The 21,751-nt window shown below is 41.1% G+C and overlaps 1 protein-coding gene across 4 annotated transcripts in view; it reads right to left on the reverse strand.

Annotated features, from left to right (window-relative positions):
* LOC105925919 (AT-rich interactive domain-containing protein 1B) overlaps positions 1-21,751 on the reverse strand; it is a 259,649-nt gene that overhangs the window by 191,076 nt on the left and 46,822 nt on the right. For 2 of the 4 annotated variants that reach the window (XM_036150962.1, XM_036150963.1), the window contains exon 3: positions 1,188-1,343. The exons of 1 other annotated variant lie outside the window; for it this stretch is intronic. In XM_036150962.1, the coding sequence (XP_036006855.1) occupies positions 1,188-1,343 (156 nt within the window). The remainder of the gene's footprint in view (positions 1-1,187; positions 1,344-21,751) is intronic. One more of the 4 variants, XM_036150964.1, reaches the window with a different exon arrangement.

Raw genomic sequence — 21,751 nt, forward strand, 5'->3', positions numbered from 1 at the left:
AGAAAAGCAGCTGGAAACTTGGAGGGAAGAGTCTCGATCCATATCTGCACTCCAGACCCTTTGCTGTTCTGAGAATTGGGGTTTCGTCTGATGGACGTCTGTGCGTACAGTTTTCAACATGTGTGGAGGCGCTGAGACAGGCCTGAATTTCAGCATGAAGCGCAAACAAATGCAGTGTGTCTGAAAAGTGTTTACATTCATTTTCCACTTGGTTTTCCACCTTTATTGTGCAAACACCAACACCGTCAGGACCAGCAGTCTTTATTGGAATTAAAGCCAAGACTTAATGAGACCAAACAATATATTTTAAGGTTTTGGTTACGTCAAGTGTAAGGTAAAATACCACAGTTTGTGGTATTTCCACAGATATAAATATTAAATGTTAGGCATGATCTAATTGCTTTTATTTAACACAGAAACATAAAAATGAGCACCTGCTGCTACAAACATATTATATAAAATTCAATATTACAGTTAAATTAAATAGTTGGGACAGAGATGTTCAAACATGATTTTATTCCCATCCAAGTACATTTTCCAGTATTTAACAGCAAAGTCCAAATCAAGTCTCTAATAACTGAAATTGCCAATCTCACATTATATGCAAGCCATCTAACCTGTCTATAACACTGCATAACAATAGGTTATAGATTCAAACTATTATCCTTGAGCCTAATTTAACCTTCAAATCAACATACAAAAAAAGTGATGTAAATTATTTAGAAAATTAAAGTGTATACTATTTGACCCCTTAGAAATATAAATACTGTTTGCATTTACGTTCAAAGAAAAATAGTAGCATCGGTTAACCCCAATGCCAGTTTATGCCAACTTTCTGAATAAACCAAACAGGAAGTGTTTTTTTAAGGGGGTGAGGGGGTCTTTAAACCATAGCAATAATAAAATGGCAATAGCTTCTTAAAACCTTAGTGAACCTTGACATTGGTAAATGGTACATTCACAACAGATGTTAGATTATTCTCAGAGTATGGCAGAAATCTATAGTGGATTTGTTTAAAGGCATAGTAATCTATTGATGGGATGCCCAAACAAGGGCAGCCACTCAAGCTTTAATAAGTCCTTTTAATTTTTTGGTAATAACACAGGAGGGAATTATTGGCAAGGAACTGCAGCATGCATCTTTTATTTTAGTAATAAAGGTGTGTTATGTAGGGGAGTGGGAGTACCTGCTGCGGCGGTGGTCGAGGTTGCAGGAAGGAACTCTGGGACGGGGCTGTGGGAGTCTGCTGGGGAGGGCTGAAGTACGGAGGGGTTCCCTGCTGCCCTCCATGCTGCTCCCTGCTAAAACCCCCCATCGGCTGCTGGCCATATGGTGCAACCTGCTACAAAAAAAAACACCAAATAAAAACTGATTAAAAGGGGAGTTTTTGAAGCAACTGCAGCTCAGTTCTCGTCATCCGTGGTAAAGAGCCTTTCTAACTTGCTTGAGGAGTGCTTATGGCATAGCAATAAAAAGCAAAAAAACACTGCTCACAGGCATACAAAGACTATGCAAGACATATTTTCTTATTTCGCCAATTGTCCCTTAGCTGCAGGCTTTTAAAGAGATCAGGGCAGGCGAAAGCCAGTCTCCAATCAGTCCTCCGCCTAATGAATTCCTGCAGACACCTCTAACTTTATGTTCTCCGGTTTGCCAAATGCATCCACCTCTTTACATTATCTCTGACTCGGTCAGCTCACAGATGAGCTGCGAAGTGCCGGATATTACTGCAGGCCCGTCCCAGGCCGTAACCTTAATGAGGGACACATGGATGAGTGGTGGCATTCCAGGGCAGAACAAAACGAAAAAAAAAAAACTGTCTCATAAGGGTGACGCCATGCCAAGCGGCAACGCTGCATTACACAGTGATTTTAGGGGAAAACACGACCGAGGACTGCATGTAACAAGCTGGCACAAATACAAATGTAGTCTTAATCCCTACTTGTTGTTTGTTATGACTACAGACAGTGCCAGGTGCTCCTAACTGCTGCATGGATTTGCTTATTCGCATAGACGCAGCTACACATTTACACAAACAGACAGCAAAAGATTACCAAACAACATTTACAACTACCGACAGCACTTTTAATACCATATTTCCATCCCATCATGTCATGTTGCTCCGCCACAAGCTCGTTAAACCTACACGAGGCCGTTATTCGGGGCATCTGTCACGCCCGTCGTCCACTACCAGTGCTCAACTCCGAGATTGTCCCCTTAAATCTTCCTCGGCAAAGGAAAACTCTTAAACTTAATGTGATTTATATCTCAAATGATGGCGTTACGGGGCCCTCTGACATGACGTAACTACCACGCTATACGGCTTTGTCAGATAAGCGCGCGCAGCCGGAGCCGAGGCTTTATGAGAGAGAAACCCCTCTAACATAAAAGGCATGATGAAACTCAAGGCTGGTGGAGAACATGGTGAAATCTGATCTGGTGACAGCAGAGGACCAGTGGAGATTAATACATCTGAAACAGGTTTTGAAGAGTGCCTTCCATTGAGTGGGCTGCAAGAAAAGATAAATTCTCTCAATGCTTTTGACTTTCTCAATAGCAGCAATTGGACAGTGTTGAATATTTTTCACGTCAGTGGAAATTTGATTAGCGAGGACAGGTTTGTGTGCATGTGTGTGTATGTGAGTGTGTGAGTGTGTGTGTGCACGTGCATGAGTGGAGCTTGCCAGTGAGAGAGTGTGCCATTAGGTCGATGAGACGGACAGACAGGGTGAGATCAGTCCGGCTGGCAGAGAGGTTAATAGCATGGCCCTGCTCATGCCAACAGCACCACTTGATTCATTACCAGCAGTCAGAACTGTGCGCGCACACACTTACCGAGCTACAATTTGATGCTTTAACGTGAATGAATGCAGAACGATGAACCGTTGCTCACTCACTCTTTCACACGTGGGTATCATTAGACGTGTGTCCAAGCCCCTCCTCTAAAAGCGAAGTAGCCCCGTCCGGTTATTAGTGCTGACGGTCTGGTGTAGCACGGTGGGTTTCAACAGGAACGCCACTGTTCTGGGATTGTTAAAGATTAGATCATCTTGGCAATCCGGACCAGAAATCCATGGGAGGGTTCTTTCTTCCACGGACACACACAGATAGAGGAAGACGTGGACGGAGTAGGACTAATATAAGGACGACAAGCTAAGGAGGCAGAGTGACAAACAATCCATCCCAAAAATGAGAAGCAAATAGGGCTTGAGGTTGAATGAAGTTGTGAATGCTCCAGCTGCTCAGAGGGTGAATGAAATCTGACAATTTTCAGCTTCACCAATGGCTGATCAATCCACAATAACCTGACATGTGTGATGTGTATTTATATTAGGCCCTGCTTGGACAATACGTTGTAGAAGCATCTTTTACTCTGGTTACAGCTGCAGGTCTTCTGGGATATGTCTCCACCAGCATGTCCATCTATGAATTCAAATTTTTCCCATTCCTTGCAAATCAGCTCAAGCTCTTTCAGAGCAATTCAGAAAGCATCTGTGAAGATAATTTTACTGTCTCGCCAAAGATTCTCAAATAGATTTACCTCTTTGACTAAGACATTCTAAATCATGAATAAGCTTTGGTCTACACCACTCCATTGTTGTATGTTTAAGATTGCTGCCATACAGCACCAGTCTTCTGCCGCGTCAAACAGATTTTCTTCAAGGATTACCGATTTTTAGCCCAATGCCTATTAAGATCAACTCCGACCAGCTTTCCTATCTTTAATGAAAAAAACTATATTTACAGCATCATGCTGCCACTACCATGCTTCACCATGGTAAGGATGTTTTCAGGTTAAGGTGCAGTGTTTGCTCTCTGTCACATATAGTGTTGCATATTCTAGCCTGAAATTTCAATTTAACCTTATCTGATCGCAGCTCCTTTATCCGTGCTTGCTGCCTCCGTTAAATGGCTTCAGGAAAGAATTCAATTGGACTACTTCAGGCTTTCTTTCAGCAATATCTTTTTTTTCCTGGTACTACTCCATAACGACCAGAATTGTGAAACGCACAACCAAAAGCTGTCATGTTAAAACGCTCCTCCACCTGAGATGTGGATCTCTGGAGCTCCTCCAGAGCTTCTGTGGGTCTCTTGACAGCTTTTCTAATTGAAGCTTTCCTTGGCAAGACTGTCTGCCATGTGCAGAGTAAAGGAGGCACAATGCACATTCAAACAACCGAAGTTTGTATTTATGAATTTTTTTTTAAACCTGATGTAATTTTTCTTAAACTCCACATTTATGTGCTAATTTGTTTGGTCTATCAGACGAAATCCCATCACAACACCACAAGTGTCTGGTCATAGCATGACGACAAGGGGTATTAATGCTTTTGCAATGCACCGTATTTTATAACATTATACCACTGAAAGCTTCTCTCTTTGAACCATCGTCAAATGTTATAGCTCTAGAAGCAGAATTTAGGTATAATCACTTTCAGACCCAGTTGCATTTCATAGTCTTACCACTATTTTTTCTAAACTGCCTATTGGAAAATCTAAAGTATGACACATGTATCCTGATATACATCTAAAGTATGTATGTCACGTCTGCGTTCAAAAGGAATGGGTGGCAAAAATGAAAGTATGGTGTGCAGACAATAAAGTAAGACAGAAACAGACACATATACCAAAAAAGAGAAACACCAACCCCCTGCTATTCAGTCAAATAAGCACAGAGGCAGCAGACAGACTGGAGGTCTAACGAGTAGCAACCTGCCAAAGTGGCTTGGGGTGGGAAGAAAGAGTTATTCAGATGCGGCTTCTGTTTGATTGCAAGGGCAGACTGCATAAATACACTGTACCTGCTGAGCACACACCAACTCAATGAAACCTGATGCTCTTTGACTGGGAATATGTTTAGCCATAAACAGACTTGCTGTGCTGCTGGCTGCACCAATAAAAATAACCGCTGGAAGGAGAAAATAAGACAATTTTCTGCCTTTTGCTTTCACTCAGGTGCGGGGAAGCTGACTAAATAACAGTATGATTTATCCGGAGTGTCTTGGCAGACACACGGTGTCAAATAAACGTCTGTAATGAAACGACGACAGATGTGAAGTGCTGTGGGGAGAAATCACGCAGGATAGACGTCCTGTGAAGCAAATAATTCACCATAAACTGCCGTAAATGTGCGACGAAGAAGAAAAAAAAAAAAGCTATGGCTGAATATTAAGATCCAAAAAAATAAATAAAAAACACAAACAAACTGATAATAATAACTCAATCAAAAATCTATCAAAACAAGAGTTGTATGAAAAGGCAGGAAATAAAGTTTCACTTCTGCAATAAATAGCCGTGCTAACTGTCATTCAAGCGGGCGGTGTGTGTGAAGTACATGCAGAGGTGCAAGTGCCTTAAATCAGCCGTTAAAAAGCCTTGTAGAGAACAAGGCGCTGCTTGTAATTCAATTGGGCCTATGAACAACACAGAGAAATCTTCATAATTTTGTCAAAGCACCGATACGCCTGACTGGTGACCGGGGCCAGCTACTGGCCCCGTTTTGAGTGACAGATGGGCTCAGCCAACCAGAGCGCTAAGCAGAGCCATCACACTGACCCCTGAACACATTCTCACGCACATGCTGACAGCCTTGACAGGCACACACATCAACGATGCATCGCTTTTAACATATCCATGCCAACAGAGTAAGTGCTACTACATAGCCAGGAAAGGATTCACAAAAACAAAACTATTTATATATATATATATTTTTTTGCTGGGAATGTAGTGAAAGAAGCAGTTTTTGTGAAATGGGAAGAAAAGTGCGGCACACCTTTGTATTCAGTCATCCTGGTCAATATTTTGTAGAATCATCTTTTATTGAAACAGCTACAAGTCTTCCGGGGCATGTCTCTACCAGTGTTTCACACCTAGAGACTGAAATTAACTCGAGGTCAGTCAGAACCAGCTGAAGATAGTCTGTTAACAGAAATTTTTTAATCTTGACACAGTTTCTTAATTACTTTTATGTCTGAATTTAACCTGGGCCATTCTCACACATGGATATGCTTTGATTGAACGCATCTCCTCGTGGAACTCGCTGAATGTTTTGGGTCAGTGTCCTGCTGGAGGGTGAACTTACACCTCAGTCGTCCACTGCAGCTTCTAACAGGGTTTTGTTTTTGTTACTGTGGGGTTTTTGGGGGTGATTTCAACACAGTTTTTGTCTCATTTGACTAGAACACCTTCTCCCACGTTTGCTGTGTGTATGTGGTTTGTGGGAAACTTTAAATGACTTTTTTTTGTGCTAATCTTCAACTAATCCCAGATTTATGGATTGCACAATGTATAGCTCTTACACCTAGTCTGTGGATCCCTGCAGCTCCTCCAAAGTTGGCTGCTTCCTTGAGTATTGCTCTCCTCAGCTACCCAATCAATTAGGCTGCATGGCTGTGTCTTGGTAGGTCTGAAGTTGTGTTATATCCTTTCTAATGTGGGATATTGATGTAGAATCTTACCCTGCTTTAAACCTCTCCACATCCTTCTGCCTGACACGTGTGCTGTGTTCCTTGGACTTTGTGACGATGTTGTTTGCTCACCAATATTCTCTAACAAACCTCTAAGGCCTTCACAGGACAGACACATGTATCCTGAGATAAAATTACACCCAGGAGCAATCAGGGTTTATTCGAATAAACGACTTACTGCTTCATGAGTCTGTGCAGAGAAAAAGCTGAAAACACAATGTATCTCTGAGGTTAAAGTAACTTCTGAACTCTGGTTCATAGTTCTATTCTGGGTATTGAAGTAAACAGCGTGGAATGAAATACACAATGAACTTCAAAATATAATTTGTAACAAAAAAAAAAGTTGAAATGATGCCTCCTCATCCTTTCATTTTACAGCTACACACTGCTTTGTATTTGACTATCAAAGTCCAAGAAAATACAATTAAGCGTGAAATGGTAACATGGCAGGATGTGAACACGTTTAAGAGGCATGAAGGCTTTTGCAAGATGGCATTTTATTTAAAGGAACAGAATGTCTTCTGAACGACCAGAAACTGAAACAGGAGATTAAAAAAAAAAAAAAAACTAGCATGCTACACTGACAAGGTAAGATGTTTAGAGAGACAGAGATGGACAGATAGGCATGAAGAAAGATAGAGGACGGGTGTTACGTAGTGGGATACTTAAAGGGAGAGATAACGCGATGCTTCACATGATAAAGACAGAGAGGGAGAGACGGATAAAGACAGCGATGCAGAAAGATTTGTGGTGAGAACAGAGCGACGCAGACAAGAAATAAAAGATGACTTTTGGATGACGGATATAGATCCCAATACTGTTTTAAGGAACAGTTTTATATCATATTCACTCATTTCTATACTATGATTATAGAAAAGAAGAACAAGTAGCCGGTTATGCATTTCCCTTTCTTGCTATTTTTGTTATGCCACATGTGCTTCAAGTTATTTTACAAACACATGTGAAGCAAGCTACATTAAAACGACCGTAGTCATAAACTGACTTTAAAATCTCCAGCAGCTGATGAATCCAAGCGCAGACGTAGCAGCAGATATCAAAGAGGACGTTTCAGTGAAGGGAACACAGCAGTGAGGCAGGAGTGGCAGTGTTGACAGATGTGTCAGTCATGAGAATGAAAAAGTGTGCCACTATCAAAATGACTCCTGACAACAGTGGCAGCCGGCTCACCTTTTTTTCTCTCTAAAGGTTCTTCGTTGCAAGAGGTTGAGAACATTTAAATAAGACAGAAGTGACAATTTTTTGTTGACCTGCCTTGCTCGCGGTGCCCTCGCTGTCTCCCGTATAACGCCTAAAAGATTTAGGGCGTGGGAAAAAAAACGATGCTTTTTTTAAAAACAAAAACATTTTAAAAAAGCAGTCTGGATGTTGACAGAAGATTGTGAGACCAGATGGATTACTAGAGAAGTATTTTGTAAACTCACATTTTTATCTGCAAACATTTCTACAAAATATCTAAATATTTGTAAAACTATGCATTTTTTTATTATATCAACTACATATTGTTTTCATTTTGTTTTTGTTTTTTTTGTCCACATGACCATCAAGCTTATTTCAAGCAGAGACTGCTGCAGCCTGCTGCAATATTGAAAAGTTTGCTCCTTGCACTGAATGTGATGTTTTCCTGGATTATGACTTAAAAGGCATGTTTTCTGACATTTTTGTGCTATAAAGTGAAATTAAATAAATCCAAGCCTTTTCAATGCATTTCAAAGTCAACAGGAAATTTTTAAATGCACTTTTCTAGCACATTTGGAGGCAGAGCTTTATAAAACAGGATCTGCACTACAACATATGGACTTATAATGTATCATGTGGAACATTAAAGTGTGGGACTTTGTAACAAAAAAACAGAAATATTTTTTTTGTTAGTAGAAATGACCTTACTTATGGGAATTTGACAAATTGTAGCTGGATATAATAGGAAGAGATGGAAAGAGTGTCATCGATTTTAAACCATTTTAAATATATAACAACAGAGAGCAAACTACAATCAAATACAGACATAATTTAGTCGAAAAACTACGAAGAGGTAAAATATATACTATTGGTGAATAAGTAATGTTCTACAGGGGTTATAGTTGTTTATTTATATAAAATTTATTTTATCGACTTGTTCTCACAAAGACGACACGGTTGTTTACCGGTTGAACCCTGATGCAGCACTCAACCTCTTTCCTGCATTAAATAAATGAAGCTTATCCAAAAAAAATATTTTTTTTGTAAATATAAATGTCATATATATTTACAACATATATTTTCTACAATAATTTTTGCAAAAGTCACAAATGTTGCTACAATGACCAAAATAATCAGATTACTTAATTTTATGCGATGTTATCCAAATTCTTTACCTACCTCAGGATGCAGGAGGCTTGAGGTTGAAGGTGAAATTTAAGGCATAACTTATGGTCTGAATATATTATGTAGAACATATATTACTTATTGGTGCACTCAGAGCATTGAAATTCCCATGTGTCAAGTTGAGTAATTTACGACAGTGATGTCAACAAACACGCAACACGCACGACAGAAGACCGGCAATTCCACACCCCTGCTCTCAATATCCAATCGGAAAGCAAGCTCATAAACGTGACATGTGGTTAAAATACAAGACCAGATTTAATGTTCCATAAAATTCCCTTAATCTCATCACGCTGTTTTTTCTTCACACTTGTTTTTCAACATGCTAGCATACCTCCTTTCTTACACATTCACTATTTATGGTTATGCATTTGTTTTTTTTGTTTTTTTTTGCATTTGCATGCTTCCACGTGTGTATTCACAATTTGCCTTTGGTGACGAGCTCCAAGTCTTTAAGGCCTTCATCCCTAATCTTTAGCTCCCTCCACAGATTCTCTATCAGATTCAACTGAGGGCTCTGGCTGGGCCACTCCAAAACCTTCATGTTACATTTATGCAGGTAGAAATAAAATATCACTTAAAATCTAAACCTGCCATGGATATGGATAATTTTGGGCTTAACATTTTACCTTTGTAGTTCTTAAAGAGATATCAGAATGAATTAAGTCAGGTATTGTCAGGAAAAAAGCCTAAAATACACAGAGATCAGAAAAATCAGCCACAAATCATTTATAAATGTTTACTTGGCCAGCTTATTTGCTATATTTCTCAGACATCTACTGGTTCCTAACATCTTCGTTCCGCCAACCTATTTTTATTGTCATTTCCAAAGGTCCGATCTGAGCTGGAAGAGAAGGGTTTTCAGTTTGCTACTCCTTCTACAAAATGACTTAAAACTGAGGGAGCTGGTCTCCTTGCAATATTTTAAAAGACGTTTAAATGACAGAGATGCTGTCACATTAACATGTAGTTGTTTTAACTAATTATTTTTAATTATATTGTAAAAAAAATCTGTTGCTTCTGACGTTTTATTATTTCACTGGTTTGTAATTGTTTATCTTGTATGTGTGGATGAATGTTTTTAACTGACATGTAACCGTGCTGCCTGTTTAGGCCAGGACGCTCTTGTAAAAGAGACTTTTATTCTCAATGAGGCTTTTCCTGGTTAAACAAAAGGTTAAATAAATGACATAAAAATAAAATTAAAATCTTTACAACTGCTTTCATTTGGGTAAGCAAAAAATGTAATTATTTTTTAGCTGCTCTGTGGTGATGATGAGATTATTGCATCACAAGTCAGAACCCTGCACACTTATAAACTGTAAACGAAGGTCAGCCCCCATAATGACACATGAAGTGCCAGAGGACAGGGTCAGCTTCAACAGGCTCATGATTAAACATAAGGAAGAGAAAGAGGGGATGCATCATTGTTCTTGTCATCCCCTCGCATCTCTTCTCCCAAGGTGAAGGCGATTCCCTTCCCTCCTGTCTTTCATCTCTTTCTCACCTTCCCCCCCCCCTTCCCCTTCTCATACATCGGAGGCCCTTGACACCTCAGGAATGAGCTGCCCTTGGAGGAGTGAAAGAGTGAGTGACAAGAGGAGCGATATGCAGCACTGTGAATCCTGACACGCGAGCCAACTAAACAACGGCCTGCTCAGTGAAGCCAGAACTTAATAAACACTCACGCATCCAGATAACGCCTACATAAAAAGAAATAAAAGGTTGCACACATAGATGCACACAATTGACTTTTTTTTTTCATGAAAAGCCAGTGTGCTTCATACAGTGATGCCTTATTTTATCCCTAAATGAAAACACACGGCTGTCTCTACAGCAATCGTGACTTATTGACCTGTTGATAACATCGCATAACAGACAGCGAGTAAAAGTGAGTAGATGCCGACGAGTTTGATATTTACTTTCATTTCTTTTCATTGTAGACTCCTTTCTGAAGACCGAAAAACTATTTTCCCTTTCTCTTACTCTCAATTTCTGTCTGCATGAGCTGATGAAACTTAAAGTGGCTTCTTGTTGCTGCTGTTCCAAACTGAGCCATGATGGAGACATTTGCAGAAACAGAAAAGGTTAATGTGCTCCGTAATGTGTGTGTGAAAAGCGATTTATATTTGTTTTTTCTTTATTTTCGTGAGTGGCTCTGGGCTCTGTGCCACCAGCTCTTAATGTTTTTTTTTTTCCCCTACTAAACTCCTGACCCCAATCTGAGGCCAAGCAAGACAGAAGATAGAGAGAGAGGGAGAGAGAGAGGAAATGGAGAAAGAAAGGCAACAAGAAGAATAAAAAGAGAGGCAGATGTAATTCGTGGACGAGGTCAAAATGGTTATGGTGGAGTAAAAAAAATAGTGGGAAAACGGTCCAGCTGCCTATACTCAATACAAACAACCGATCCCTTAAAATATCTGAACTCATACTCTCTTAGTGATCATAGAAGATTTTTTTTTATACGGGAATCTAAAATAAACCACATCCACTCTTAACAGATAGAAAACAATCATCATTACCGAGCAAAGAGGACTTGCGACACATGTAAACATCACAATGGAGCTCTCAAACATCTATCAGATCAGTCATTTCTGCGCGCCGCAGCTCGGCTCGTTTCTTTTTCTTTTTTTTTTTACCTCTCGCTGCGATGACAAGCTCCAGGTTGTGTAGGAGTCTTGTCAATTCCATCTAAGCAAGGAAAGGTTAGTGGGGGAATGGGGGTGGTGGTGTTAGAGCATACTTTCACACCATCAGCAGCCACCGTTAGTTCAAGAGATTCTGTTTCTGAATTTTAGGTCTCCTGCTGTGAAGCTGTCTCCAGGTGGATGCTGATGTGCTGAGATGCTGCGGTCTTTGATGGACGACAGTGACCTGTGAACTGCTAAGCTCGGTGTTACAGATGAAACAGTGGCTGGTGATGGGCCTGACCACAGGGTTCACAGGTTAAAAGCACCGAGGTATAGCCTGTTATTATTACTTGACAAAAATTATTATTTGAGGGGAACTATTCATTTGGAGCTTTTCCCCGCGGGTGATTTTCCACGGGTGATTTTCAGCCTGATAGGCAATGGCCGGTGACCAGTTGGTCATAAAGTCCAAACTCTACAAGGTCGCACCGACAACACCCATCTTTGGTGTGGGAAATGTTAATAAAGGGAGAGGACTTAAAGTTTGATATTTTAAGTTTTAGTTAGGGATTTAGAAACAAACAGAGTGCAAGGACAAAAGATTCAAGAAGGCATTTAAAAAAAACATTTCTATGACATGACTATGGTTTATTCATGCAGCGAGAGAGCAAGAGGAAGCAAAACTTTTCGTAGATGACAGAAAGGCTGAACAAAGTGTAGAAAAGGTCCCTTGTTTTATCCACTTGAGCGATCAACCCCTGTAGATCATTGGATATGCTGGATTTCAAAATGTTGACAGGCTTTTGATATCTTAATGCAAAATGCCAACAGCCAACAGGCTTAAATTGGAGGCAACTAGAATGGCGCTCAGTTTTTCTAAAGTGCTAAAGTACAATTTTACATATCCTATATGAAACTGTGGTTTTAGTAATGTTAGCCAGCCAGGCTATTCAGTAAAAGATATTCAATAAAAAAAAAAAAACGTAAACGATCCACTTAAAAATGTAATTTATATGTGCAACATGCCACACTGTTAAGAAGTTTACTTCTGTTCTATAGACGTGTTGCAGCACTGACTCACTCATGCAAACGCTTAATCTGCAATGAAGAAGATTCACTCCTCTCCACATGCTAAGGTCAGCAGGGGAAACAGCTCTATTTTCTGTTTGCTTCTGCTGATAATTATTTCTTCACCTGGGGGACTCAGACTGCACAGAGCACTGAACGTTTAGCTCAAGATGGTCACGCAATATTTAAGTGTGGTAAAACAAAAAAAGAAACAGAAGATTTCGCAGCAAAAAATAACTACTCTGCCCTAATGCACTACCAGACTGTAGATTTTACTATGTCCGATCCAATACATGTACAAAATATGCAACGGGGGCAAAACATTTCTTCACCAATAGGTTTCTAAAAATACAATGGATAAAAGCCTTTTAAAACCATGTTAATGATGTTAACAATGAAGTTTAAGATGTTTGGTGAAGTTTACGATTACAAAGAAATATTGACTTCCCCATGTTATATATATATATATATATATATATATATATATATATATATATATATATATATATATATATATATATATATATATATATATATATATATAAATATTTATATATATATATATTTTTTTGTATAAACTGAGAAGAATTCTTTGCAAGCCAATTAGAGCAGCGACTAATCCCTTTCTAACTCAAAAATGATGCAAAGCATCTCTCTTTTTTTCCTCTCTTTTCTTTGCTCCCTTCGTTTCGCTCCACTTTCATCTCTGGGTGCTTTTATCTTATCAAACAGGCCCGTATAGAGCACCACAAATACAAAGAGCTGAGTCCTGATCTTTGAAAAACACACAGTTTGTGACGTTTTGCATCTCTTACCTGAATTCAACCATAAATTACATTAAATTGCAACCTTAAAGCCCATCTCTTAGCAATAATGATGGAGCTCACAGTTATGGACCTAATGCATCAGGAATATATGACGGCAGCATTTGTAAAATATCTGCTACAAGGAACACCATCCATGTATAACTTTACTTTAACATATAATTTCCTCAACATGCAAAGAGAGAACAAGCAATTTATTAATCCTTATCCCTCTGAGTGTTTTGTCATGCTCTCTATGCTTTATAATTGATAGCATCACTTAAACCAGTATATGAATGATGGTTGGGGGGTCTTCCCTTTTTTCCAGTTAATGGCCACAGTGAATAGGCCCTGCGTTGTGTTTGATTGGCTGAGGGCCACCACAAAGCCGTAAAGTAATAAAAGTTACAAATGAGAGCTGGCTATTAGAGTCATTGACGTGCGTAAGGCTAGCTCGCTAATTAATTGATCATGAAACTTCATCTATTCTGCAGCCAGAGAGGAACCTTTAATTAATCACTGTTACACCATCATCATCCCACGTTTCTTCTACCCTGTTGTCTTTTCACACAACACTGTATCAGCTTTCACCCAAACCTCTGTGTAGTTGGTGTGTACCATGAGTTAGAATAAGTTGTAGCAGTGAAAAGGGCACATGAAAGAAAGTGTGTCAGAAGAGGTGTGAGAAGAGGCTGGAGTGGTCCACTTTGCTGCCCCTACCCCTCCTCTACCTCCATCTTTCCTGGCAGAGAAGCTGATTTATTGGGGCTTCCCAGTCATCCGTCAGAGCAAGCAATGCAGGCTGCATTAACCCCAGCGGCAACCCCACCACCCGGGCCCCTAAGTGCTTTCAAGTACCCCCACCACCCCACCTCTCCCCCCCTACCCCCTTTAAACAATGTTATAAATTGACCATCTAGCTCTTCAGGCTCAATAGCCAACAAGATGAGATCTGGTCACACAAGGAGTTTCAAGGCCTTTTGTCTGAATATAACCACAGTGCAAGTCCATCTTGCTTGTACAGGATACAATGTTTCATTCAAGGTGTGTAAAAAGATTTTAGCTCTCAAAATCTCCAAGATTGTGTATGGGGCAGGATTATCTTAGGTTTAGGTTAGCGCTAATGTCTGTCTGTCACAGATTCCAGTTGTTTTAAAGTTTTTGATTATAACTCGGTCTGCACATATAGAGAAGTTGAAGAAAGTAGATTTTTCTCATAGCCATTTCCTGATATTTAGATTTCAACCAAACATCAGTCTTTCTTAAAGATAACGTTCTTTTGTCTTTCTGTTTGGAAAAAAAGGGTTCATAGAATTGGGCCTCTACTGTTTTTCACGTTTTGCCACATTACAACAACATTTTTCATTGCATTTTAGTTGGATTTATGTGACAGACCCACAAAAACAAGTGCATAACTGTAAAGCGGAAGGAAAAAGAGAAATGGTTTTCAAAATTTCAACCAATAAAAATCTGACAAGCGTTGCATGCTTTTCTATTCAGTCCATATATCCATATATACATATATACATATATTTACTTCACACTTTTCCCCCCCAAAAAAAACACTAGAAAAAAACATTTTGTATTAAATGCCTGTCCAAATTGTCAGTTATCCGGGTCATCGATCTATTTGAAGTCTTTGGGGTGGAAGTAGTTGTTTGATGTTATATCGAAAAAAAAAAATAATTGTGGGATTATTTCTCCACTGAATAGCTAAACTGTAATTAAAGGTTAGATTTTTTCCTTAAAAAAATGTTTTGCTTCTATAATAAAATAACTGATTACACAGTTTTTTTACATTGGTGCTATTAAATGTGCCGGGTACTGTACGCCAAAGTTGATGTTCCCTAAATCTTTCTTAACTAACAATTATTTAACTTAACAAAACATTTAATAAATAACTTTTTTTTTAATTTAACTGCTAACTGACTTCAAAGACAGTAAAAGATTTGTAACAGAAATGTAAGAAAATGCAGAAATAAAAACATTTTTACCTGTTAACTCCTTATTTTCATCTGTTTCAGAGAACTGGACCTTTGACATACTGTTCAAAGTTGTGTTACATGTGGACTCTAAATTGCTGTTTTTACTTTTAAAAGGCAGATTTGCATGTCACACAAACTGAGGCAGAAGACACTCGATAAAGTGAAAATTAAAAAGAATATTAATATATTCCCCCAACTTCCTTACAAGTATTGCTTTTGTTCTCTCTTTCTTTATTTCTTTTGTCAGTAAACTGAAGGAGAACCAAGAATACAGCATTACTATTAAGAGATAACATAGTGCATGATTGCAGTCCTCTAATCCATGAACAATTATAACAGCAGTTATGCCCTCAATTCAGATTGGCCTAGATCTCAATCACTCTAATTAATCACCTGTGGAGAAAATACTGAATATTTGCCAAAGAACTGATGGTGTAGCTGTCTGTGTCTGTTCAGGTGACGGCAGCTCACCTTTTAGCACTTTGGATTTTAATAAAATGTTAATTAAGAGTCCCAGATGGACTGGAGAAATCAAAGCTTTGCAGCTATTTTCTAATTCCTGGTGTTTCTTTTTTACAATTAAACACATGGCTGAAACCGATCATGACAGGACTGGACTAAAAATACATTGGCTTATATGCATTATTTGATTACCAGCAGTAGAATTTGTGATAGGCCTTATTTTAGAGCAGAGGCTTAAAGTTTTAGAAAAAAAACACAAAGGTGTTATGAATAAAAGACATTTCGTGTTACTATACCGCAATGTGAGATATGTAATTAACATGCAGCTTTAGCGAAAATTCAGACTGAAGAAACACTATTGCCTACCTCCATCAATCAGGGACTCATCCGCCTCCAACGCAAGCCAATCAGCTTTGAACTCCTCCTCAAAGCCAATCAGCATCCTGGGTTCATCTTAAAAAGAACTCCACATGCTCATCTCGGCCTTGTCCTCAGCGAGCAAGCAGTGGCTGCGCGTGTCCGGTTTGGACTCGACCGGTTTCAAGAGACAATAACTTATCCTGAAATCCTCCTGCCATAGGAATACCGTCTAGCTGCACATCTTCCTTTCCAACCTCTGTTTTCGTCAGCTCCGGTTCCTGGCGCAAAGAACTCGCAAGCAACGCAGACGCGTCGCAACTCTGCCTAAGTTCCGGTCAGCTTCGCTTCATAGCGCGCCGGGGTCTTTCTCAAACTGATCCCGTGGGGCAGGCTCTTGGTTCGCGGATCCGCCGACTCATCCGGGACCTCCTCTAGTTTTCATCGGCTTTGCGGCGCCACCTTGCCGCTCGTCCCGGCCGCATCTTTTCAGCCGGATCTACTCTCTCATTCACTCGCTAATGCGTTCGGAGCCAGCTCAGGTAATATGTATTCACCCATGTTTGTTTTCGTTTTCTTCTTCTTCTGGTGTTGCCGGTAGCCACCGGGCTTGTGGTGGCATTGCTGCCACCTACTGGTTGGAGTATGAAGTGCATTTTAAAATTCAGCAATTGATACCAATCGTTATTAAACCGCTGCAACTCTGGTGCAATTTGGCATCCGCTTGGACTGGTCTGTATTGGGTTCAGACTTCTCATTTATGCTGACCAGGCCACTTCTGTCACTCTTGTCATTTCAATGTTTTGCCAATCAATTATTCAGGTGTTGTGAAATGATACATGTTAAAGTTATTTAAGGTTTAGTTAGTAGGTATTATCTGAATGTCAGCTGGGACCCTACGTACGGATGGCTGTGGGGGATGGTTTGAGTATTGGGCGATCTTTAACAGCAACTTGCTCATGTATTTAGGGATTGTCTATTTCTTCTTTTAGGTTCAAGGATTCATTCAAGATGAATAACCGGAGAGCATCACTGAAGGTGCTGTTGTCTGGTTGATACTATTTTCAATTACGGATCCTCTCTGCAGTTGTGAGGCTAACTAAAGCTACTAAGCAACGAGATCATCAGTCAGCAGGATGCAGTGCAGAATCTGAATTAAATTATTAAATTCATCCAAATGACATGGAATAAGCTAAATAGCTAATCGATTCATAACAGCATTTGGTATGCGTTTAGCACTCTACGTATTTATGAGCTAAGCAAACATTATCGATTATGTCTTAAGAAGTGTTAACCGTGTTTAATGGTCCTTCATTTTCTGGATGTTTTCTTCTTATAGATATTCTTTTCACTATTCCCAGTTATTTTCTCAAACTAAACCTGTCAGCCTGCATTGAGTTCTACGTATTGATCTTAACCTAGTTCCATGATGGCTTTTGCCTGCAGACAAGCTCTCGAATTCTGGATATCAGTTTCATTCTTATATCAGTTATTTCTGAGCGTCAGCTGCTCTCCTCGCTCGGTCACCTCAATCTCGCAGGTGCATCATTTCAAGAGTCACGTTTTTATTTCCAGGCAGCTTGAGCTCACTAATTCCGTTTCCTTCCCTCCTAGAACAGGATACTCTGGTTAAGAGTTGCTGTTCTGAACTTTCCTTCTGGTCTGGCATGCTTCCCGTCCGGATTTGGAACACACTTTCTATAATGTATTTTGTCTGTAGATGCGTTAAATTTTACGGATGTGCATCCGTAAGTTTTGGAGGATTCTAAAAACAGTTGGTTTGCAGATTCGTGAAATTGTCAAAGAAATCGTTAATCTTGTGACCTTTCATCTAGAGTTATTTCAGGATGTGAGCTGCGCAACAGCAGACGCTTGTGGAGCCCAATCGTAGGTGATGGCTATCATCAGCATGCCTCACATATCTGCTCTTACTTTTCATCTTAGCCGCCTAATGCTCATCTTAAAGGTAATCTAACTACGAATACTGGTGGTGGATTCAATCTCATTCAAGTCTCATTAAGCCCGCGTCCTGTCCTGTTCATTCCCTCTTGGTCACTCATTCATTTATGTGCATCATCCCTAAGCATCCTCTGTTATTTATTCTGTCATCCAGGCGTCCCGCCATGCAGGCATCCTGTTGTTCTGTTCATTCTTTCATGGTCATTCATTTATTCATGTTCCCTGCCATGTTCCCCACTACGTTCCTTGCATACTCCTTGCATGCTTCCTGCATGCTCCCAGTGTGCTCCCTGTGTGTTCCCTGCCATGCTCCCTGCCATGCGGCCTTCCCTGCCATACTCTGCCATGTTTCCTTCTATGCTCCTTGCCGTGTTTCCTTCTACGCTCCCTGCCGTGTTTCCTTCTACGCTCCCTGCCGTGTTTCCTTCTACGCTCCCTGCCGTGTTTCCTTCTACGCTCCCTGCCGTGTTTCCTTCTACGCTCCTTGCCGTGTTTCCTTCTACGCTCCTTGCCGTGTTTCCTTCTACGCTCCTTGCCGTGTTTCCTTCTACGCTCCTTGCCGTGTTTCCTTCTACGCTCCTTGCCGTGTTTCCTTCTACGCTCCCTGCAACGCGGCCTGCCTTGCCATGTGTTTCCTTCAATGCTCCTAGCCATGTGTTTCCTTCAATGCTCCTAGCCATGTGTTTCCTTCAATGCTCCTAGCCATGTGTTTCCTTCAATGCTCCTAGCCATGTGTTTCCTTCTATGCTCCTTGCCATGTGTTTCCTTCTATGCTCCTAGCCATGTGTTTCCTTCTATGCTCCTTGCCATGTTTCCTTCTACGCTCCCTGCAACGCCCTCCTCCCTGCCATGCGGCCTGCCCTGCCATGTGTTTCGTTCCATGCGGCCTGCCCTGCCATGTGTTTCGTTCCATGCGGCCTGCCCTGTGTTTCGTTCCATGCTTCTTGCCGTGTTTCCTTCTATGCTTCTTGCCGTGTTTCCTTCTATGCTTCTTGCCGTGTTTCCTTCTATGCTCCTTGCCGTGTTTCCTTCTATGCTCCTTGCCGTGTTTCCTTCTATGCTCCTTGCCGTGTTTCCTTCTATGCTCCTTGCCGTGTTTCCTTCTATGCTCCTTGCCGTGTTTCCTTCTATGCTCCCTGCCATGTTTCCTTCTATGCTCCCTGCCATGTTTCCTTCTATGCTCCCTGCCATGTTTCCTTCTATGCTCCCTGCCATGTTTCCTTCTATGCTCCCTGCCATGTTTCCTTCTATGCTCCCTACGTTCTCTGCCATGCTCCTTGCGTGTTCCCTGCGTTCTCAGCCATGCGTTCTCAGCCATGCGTTCTCAGCCATGCGTTCTCTGCCATGCGTTCTCTGCCATACTCCCTGCGTTCTCAGCCATGCGTTCTCTGCCATACTCCCTGCGTTCTCTGCCATGCTCCCTGTGTGTTCCCTGCGTTCTCTGCCATACTCCCTGCGTTCTCTGCCATACTCCCTGCGTTCTCTGCCAAGCTCCCTGCGTTCTCTGCCAAGCTCCCTGCGTTCTCTGCCATACCACCTGCGTTCTCTGCCATACCACCTGCGTTCTCTGCCATGCTCCTGTGTGTTCCCTGCCATATTTCCGGCCATGCTCCTGTGTGTTCCCTGCCATGTCCCCTGCATGCTGCCCGCCTTGCTCCCTGCCATGATTATTCATTCATCACGTGCATCAGCCCAAAACTGACCAATAAAATCACTTTCCACCTCTCCATCAACCTCACCTCATCTTTCCATTCATCTTGTTTAATCCTGGTAAGCCTTTGCAGCAATGGCCCTCTTTGCTAAGCTTTCACATATTTTCTCCTTCTTTACTCATCCTTCTCTCTGCCTTCTGAACTTGCTGGACCTCGGCATTTTTGGGGGGTAATTTTCCTATTCTCATACATCTGCTTATCTACGTTAAAGTATAAATCACCGTTTATGTTCCTGCCGAGGTCCGAGCGCCAAAGTTTAAACTATTGTATCAATAAATTCCTATCGCTTTTCTCTCTTTGTGAGTCTTTAGTTTGAAATGATGCTAAAGCGGAAATACAACCGAAGAACTCTTGCTTACTTCCATTCAATCAGAGGCTTGTCCGCCTCCGATGGAGCATTTGCTTCAAGCCACACCTCCTCGAAGCCCAATCATCCAGTGTTCACCTTAAACAGCAACTCCAAATCATCTCTCAGCCTGCTTTTGGCAAGCGCAAGAACCATTGCACTAATATCGTATTTCGCTTCAGACATTCCCCTTTGCAAGCCTTTCAGTTCCAAGTATCATCCCGTGACCGACCATCTCTATTCATGCACTTTACCATACACCTCACCTCATCTCCCCATTCATCTCACTCAACTTTGGTAGGCCTTCGCGGCAACCGGCCCTGTTTGGTAAGCCTTCGCAGCACTTTTCCTCTATAGCTCATCCCCACTTGTCTCTGTTTTTAGTTTAATCCAAGTCTCATTGTCTTTCAACCATGCAGACGCATCGGCCTCGACCTCGGCAATTTTTGGGGGGAAATATCCCTATTCTCATACGCCTGCTAATGCATATTCAAGTATAATTCAGCGTGAATTTTTCCTGCCGAGGTCTGAGCGCCAAACTCTTAAAATATTGTATCAATAAATTCTTCTAATTGCCTTTTCTTTCTGTGTGAGTTTTTCAGATTGAAATGCAGCTTTAGCGAAAATTCAGACTGAAGAAACACTATTGCCTACCTCCATCAATCAGGGACTCATCCGCCTCCAACGCAAGCCAATCAGCTTTGAACTCCTCCTCAAAGCCAATCAGCATCCTGGGTTCATCTTAAAAAGAACTCCACATCCTCATCTCGGCCTTGTCCTCAGCGAGCAAGCAGTGGCTGCGCGTGTCCGGTTTGGACTCGACCGGTTTCCACCCACCTCCATCCCCTTCTCCACCATCGTACCAAGCTTCGCCTGGCTTTCCTACGGTGCTCCTTCAACCTCGTTCCTATCAGAGTGTAATTCCTGCTGGACTCTCATGGAATTCCCAGCCACTCATTAAACGGTCCGGCAGAAGACCGCCATGCTGAGCCTGGTTCTGCCAGAGGTTTCTTCCCAAGGGGGAGTTTTTCTCTCCACAGTCGCTTCATGCTTGCTCATCATGGACAGTTCATGCAAACCTGTGTTTATCAAGTTGGACATCAAGCTCAAACAGATCATCATATGGACTGAACAAACTTTGCTTATCTCCACTCCACCACCAGTTTCAGACCCGGGGGGAAATATCCCTATTCTCATACGCCTGCTAATGCATATTCAAGTATAATTCAGCGTGAATTTTTCCTGCCGAGGTCTGAGCGCCAAACTCTTAAAATATTGTATCAATAAAATTCTTCTAATTGCCTTTTCTTTCTGTGTGAGTTTTTCAGATTGAAATAGCTGTTGAACCATCCAATTTGCACCAAAGCTACTTCACACAGAGTCTGTGTATGTAAAGAAACAAAAAGCACAGTTGATGGTTGACTCACATTTGTGCAGACTTTCATGCAAAACATCTGAAGCAGTCAAAGATGTTTTGACACATGAAGCAAATAAAGAAGAAAGAAGACCCATCTTTGAATGCTTATTGTTCAGGAATGTACACAGCTGCTGGCCAGCTGAAAAAAAAAAAAAAACCCTA

The sequence above is a fragment of the Fundulus heteroclitus genome, chromosome 19 (genome assembly GCF_011125445.2).
Source record: "Fundulus heteroclitus isolate FHET01 chromosome 19, MU-UCD_Fhet_4.1, whole genome shotgun sequence".
Lineage (NCBI taxonomy): Eukaryota > Metazoa > Chordata > Actinopteri > Cyprinodontiformes > Fundulidae > Fundulus > Fundulus heteroclitus.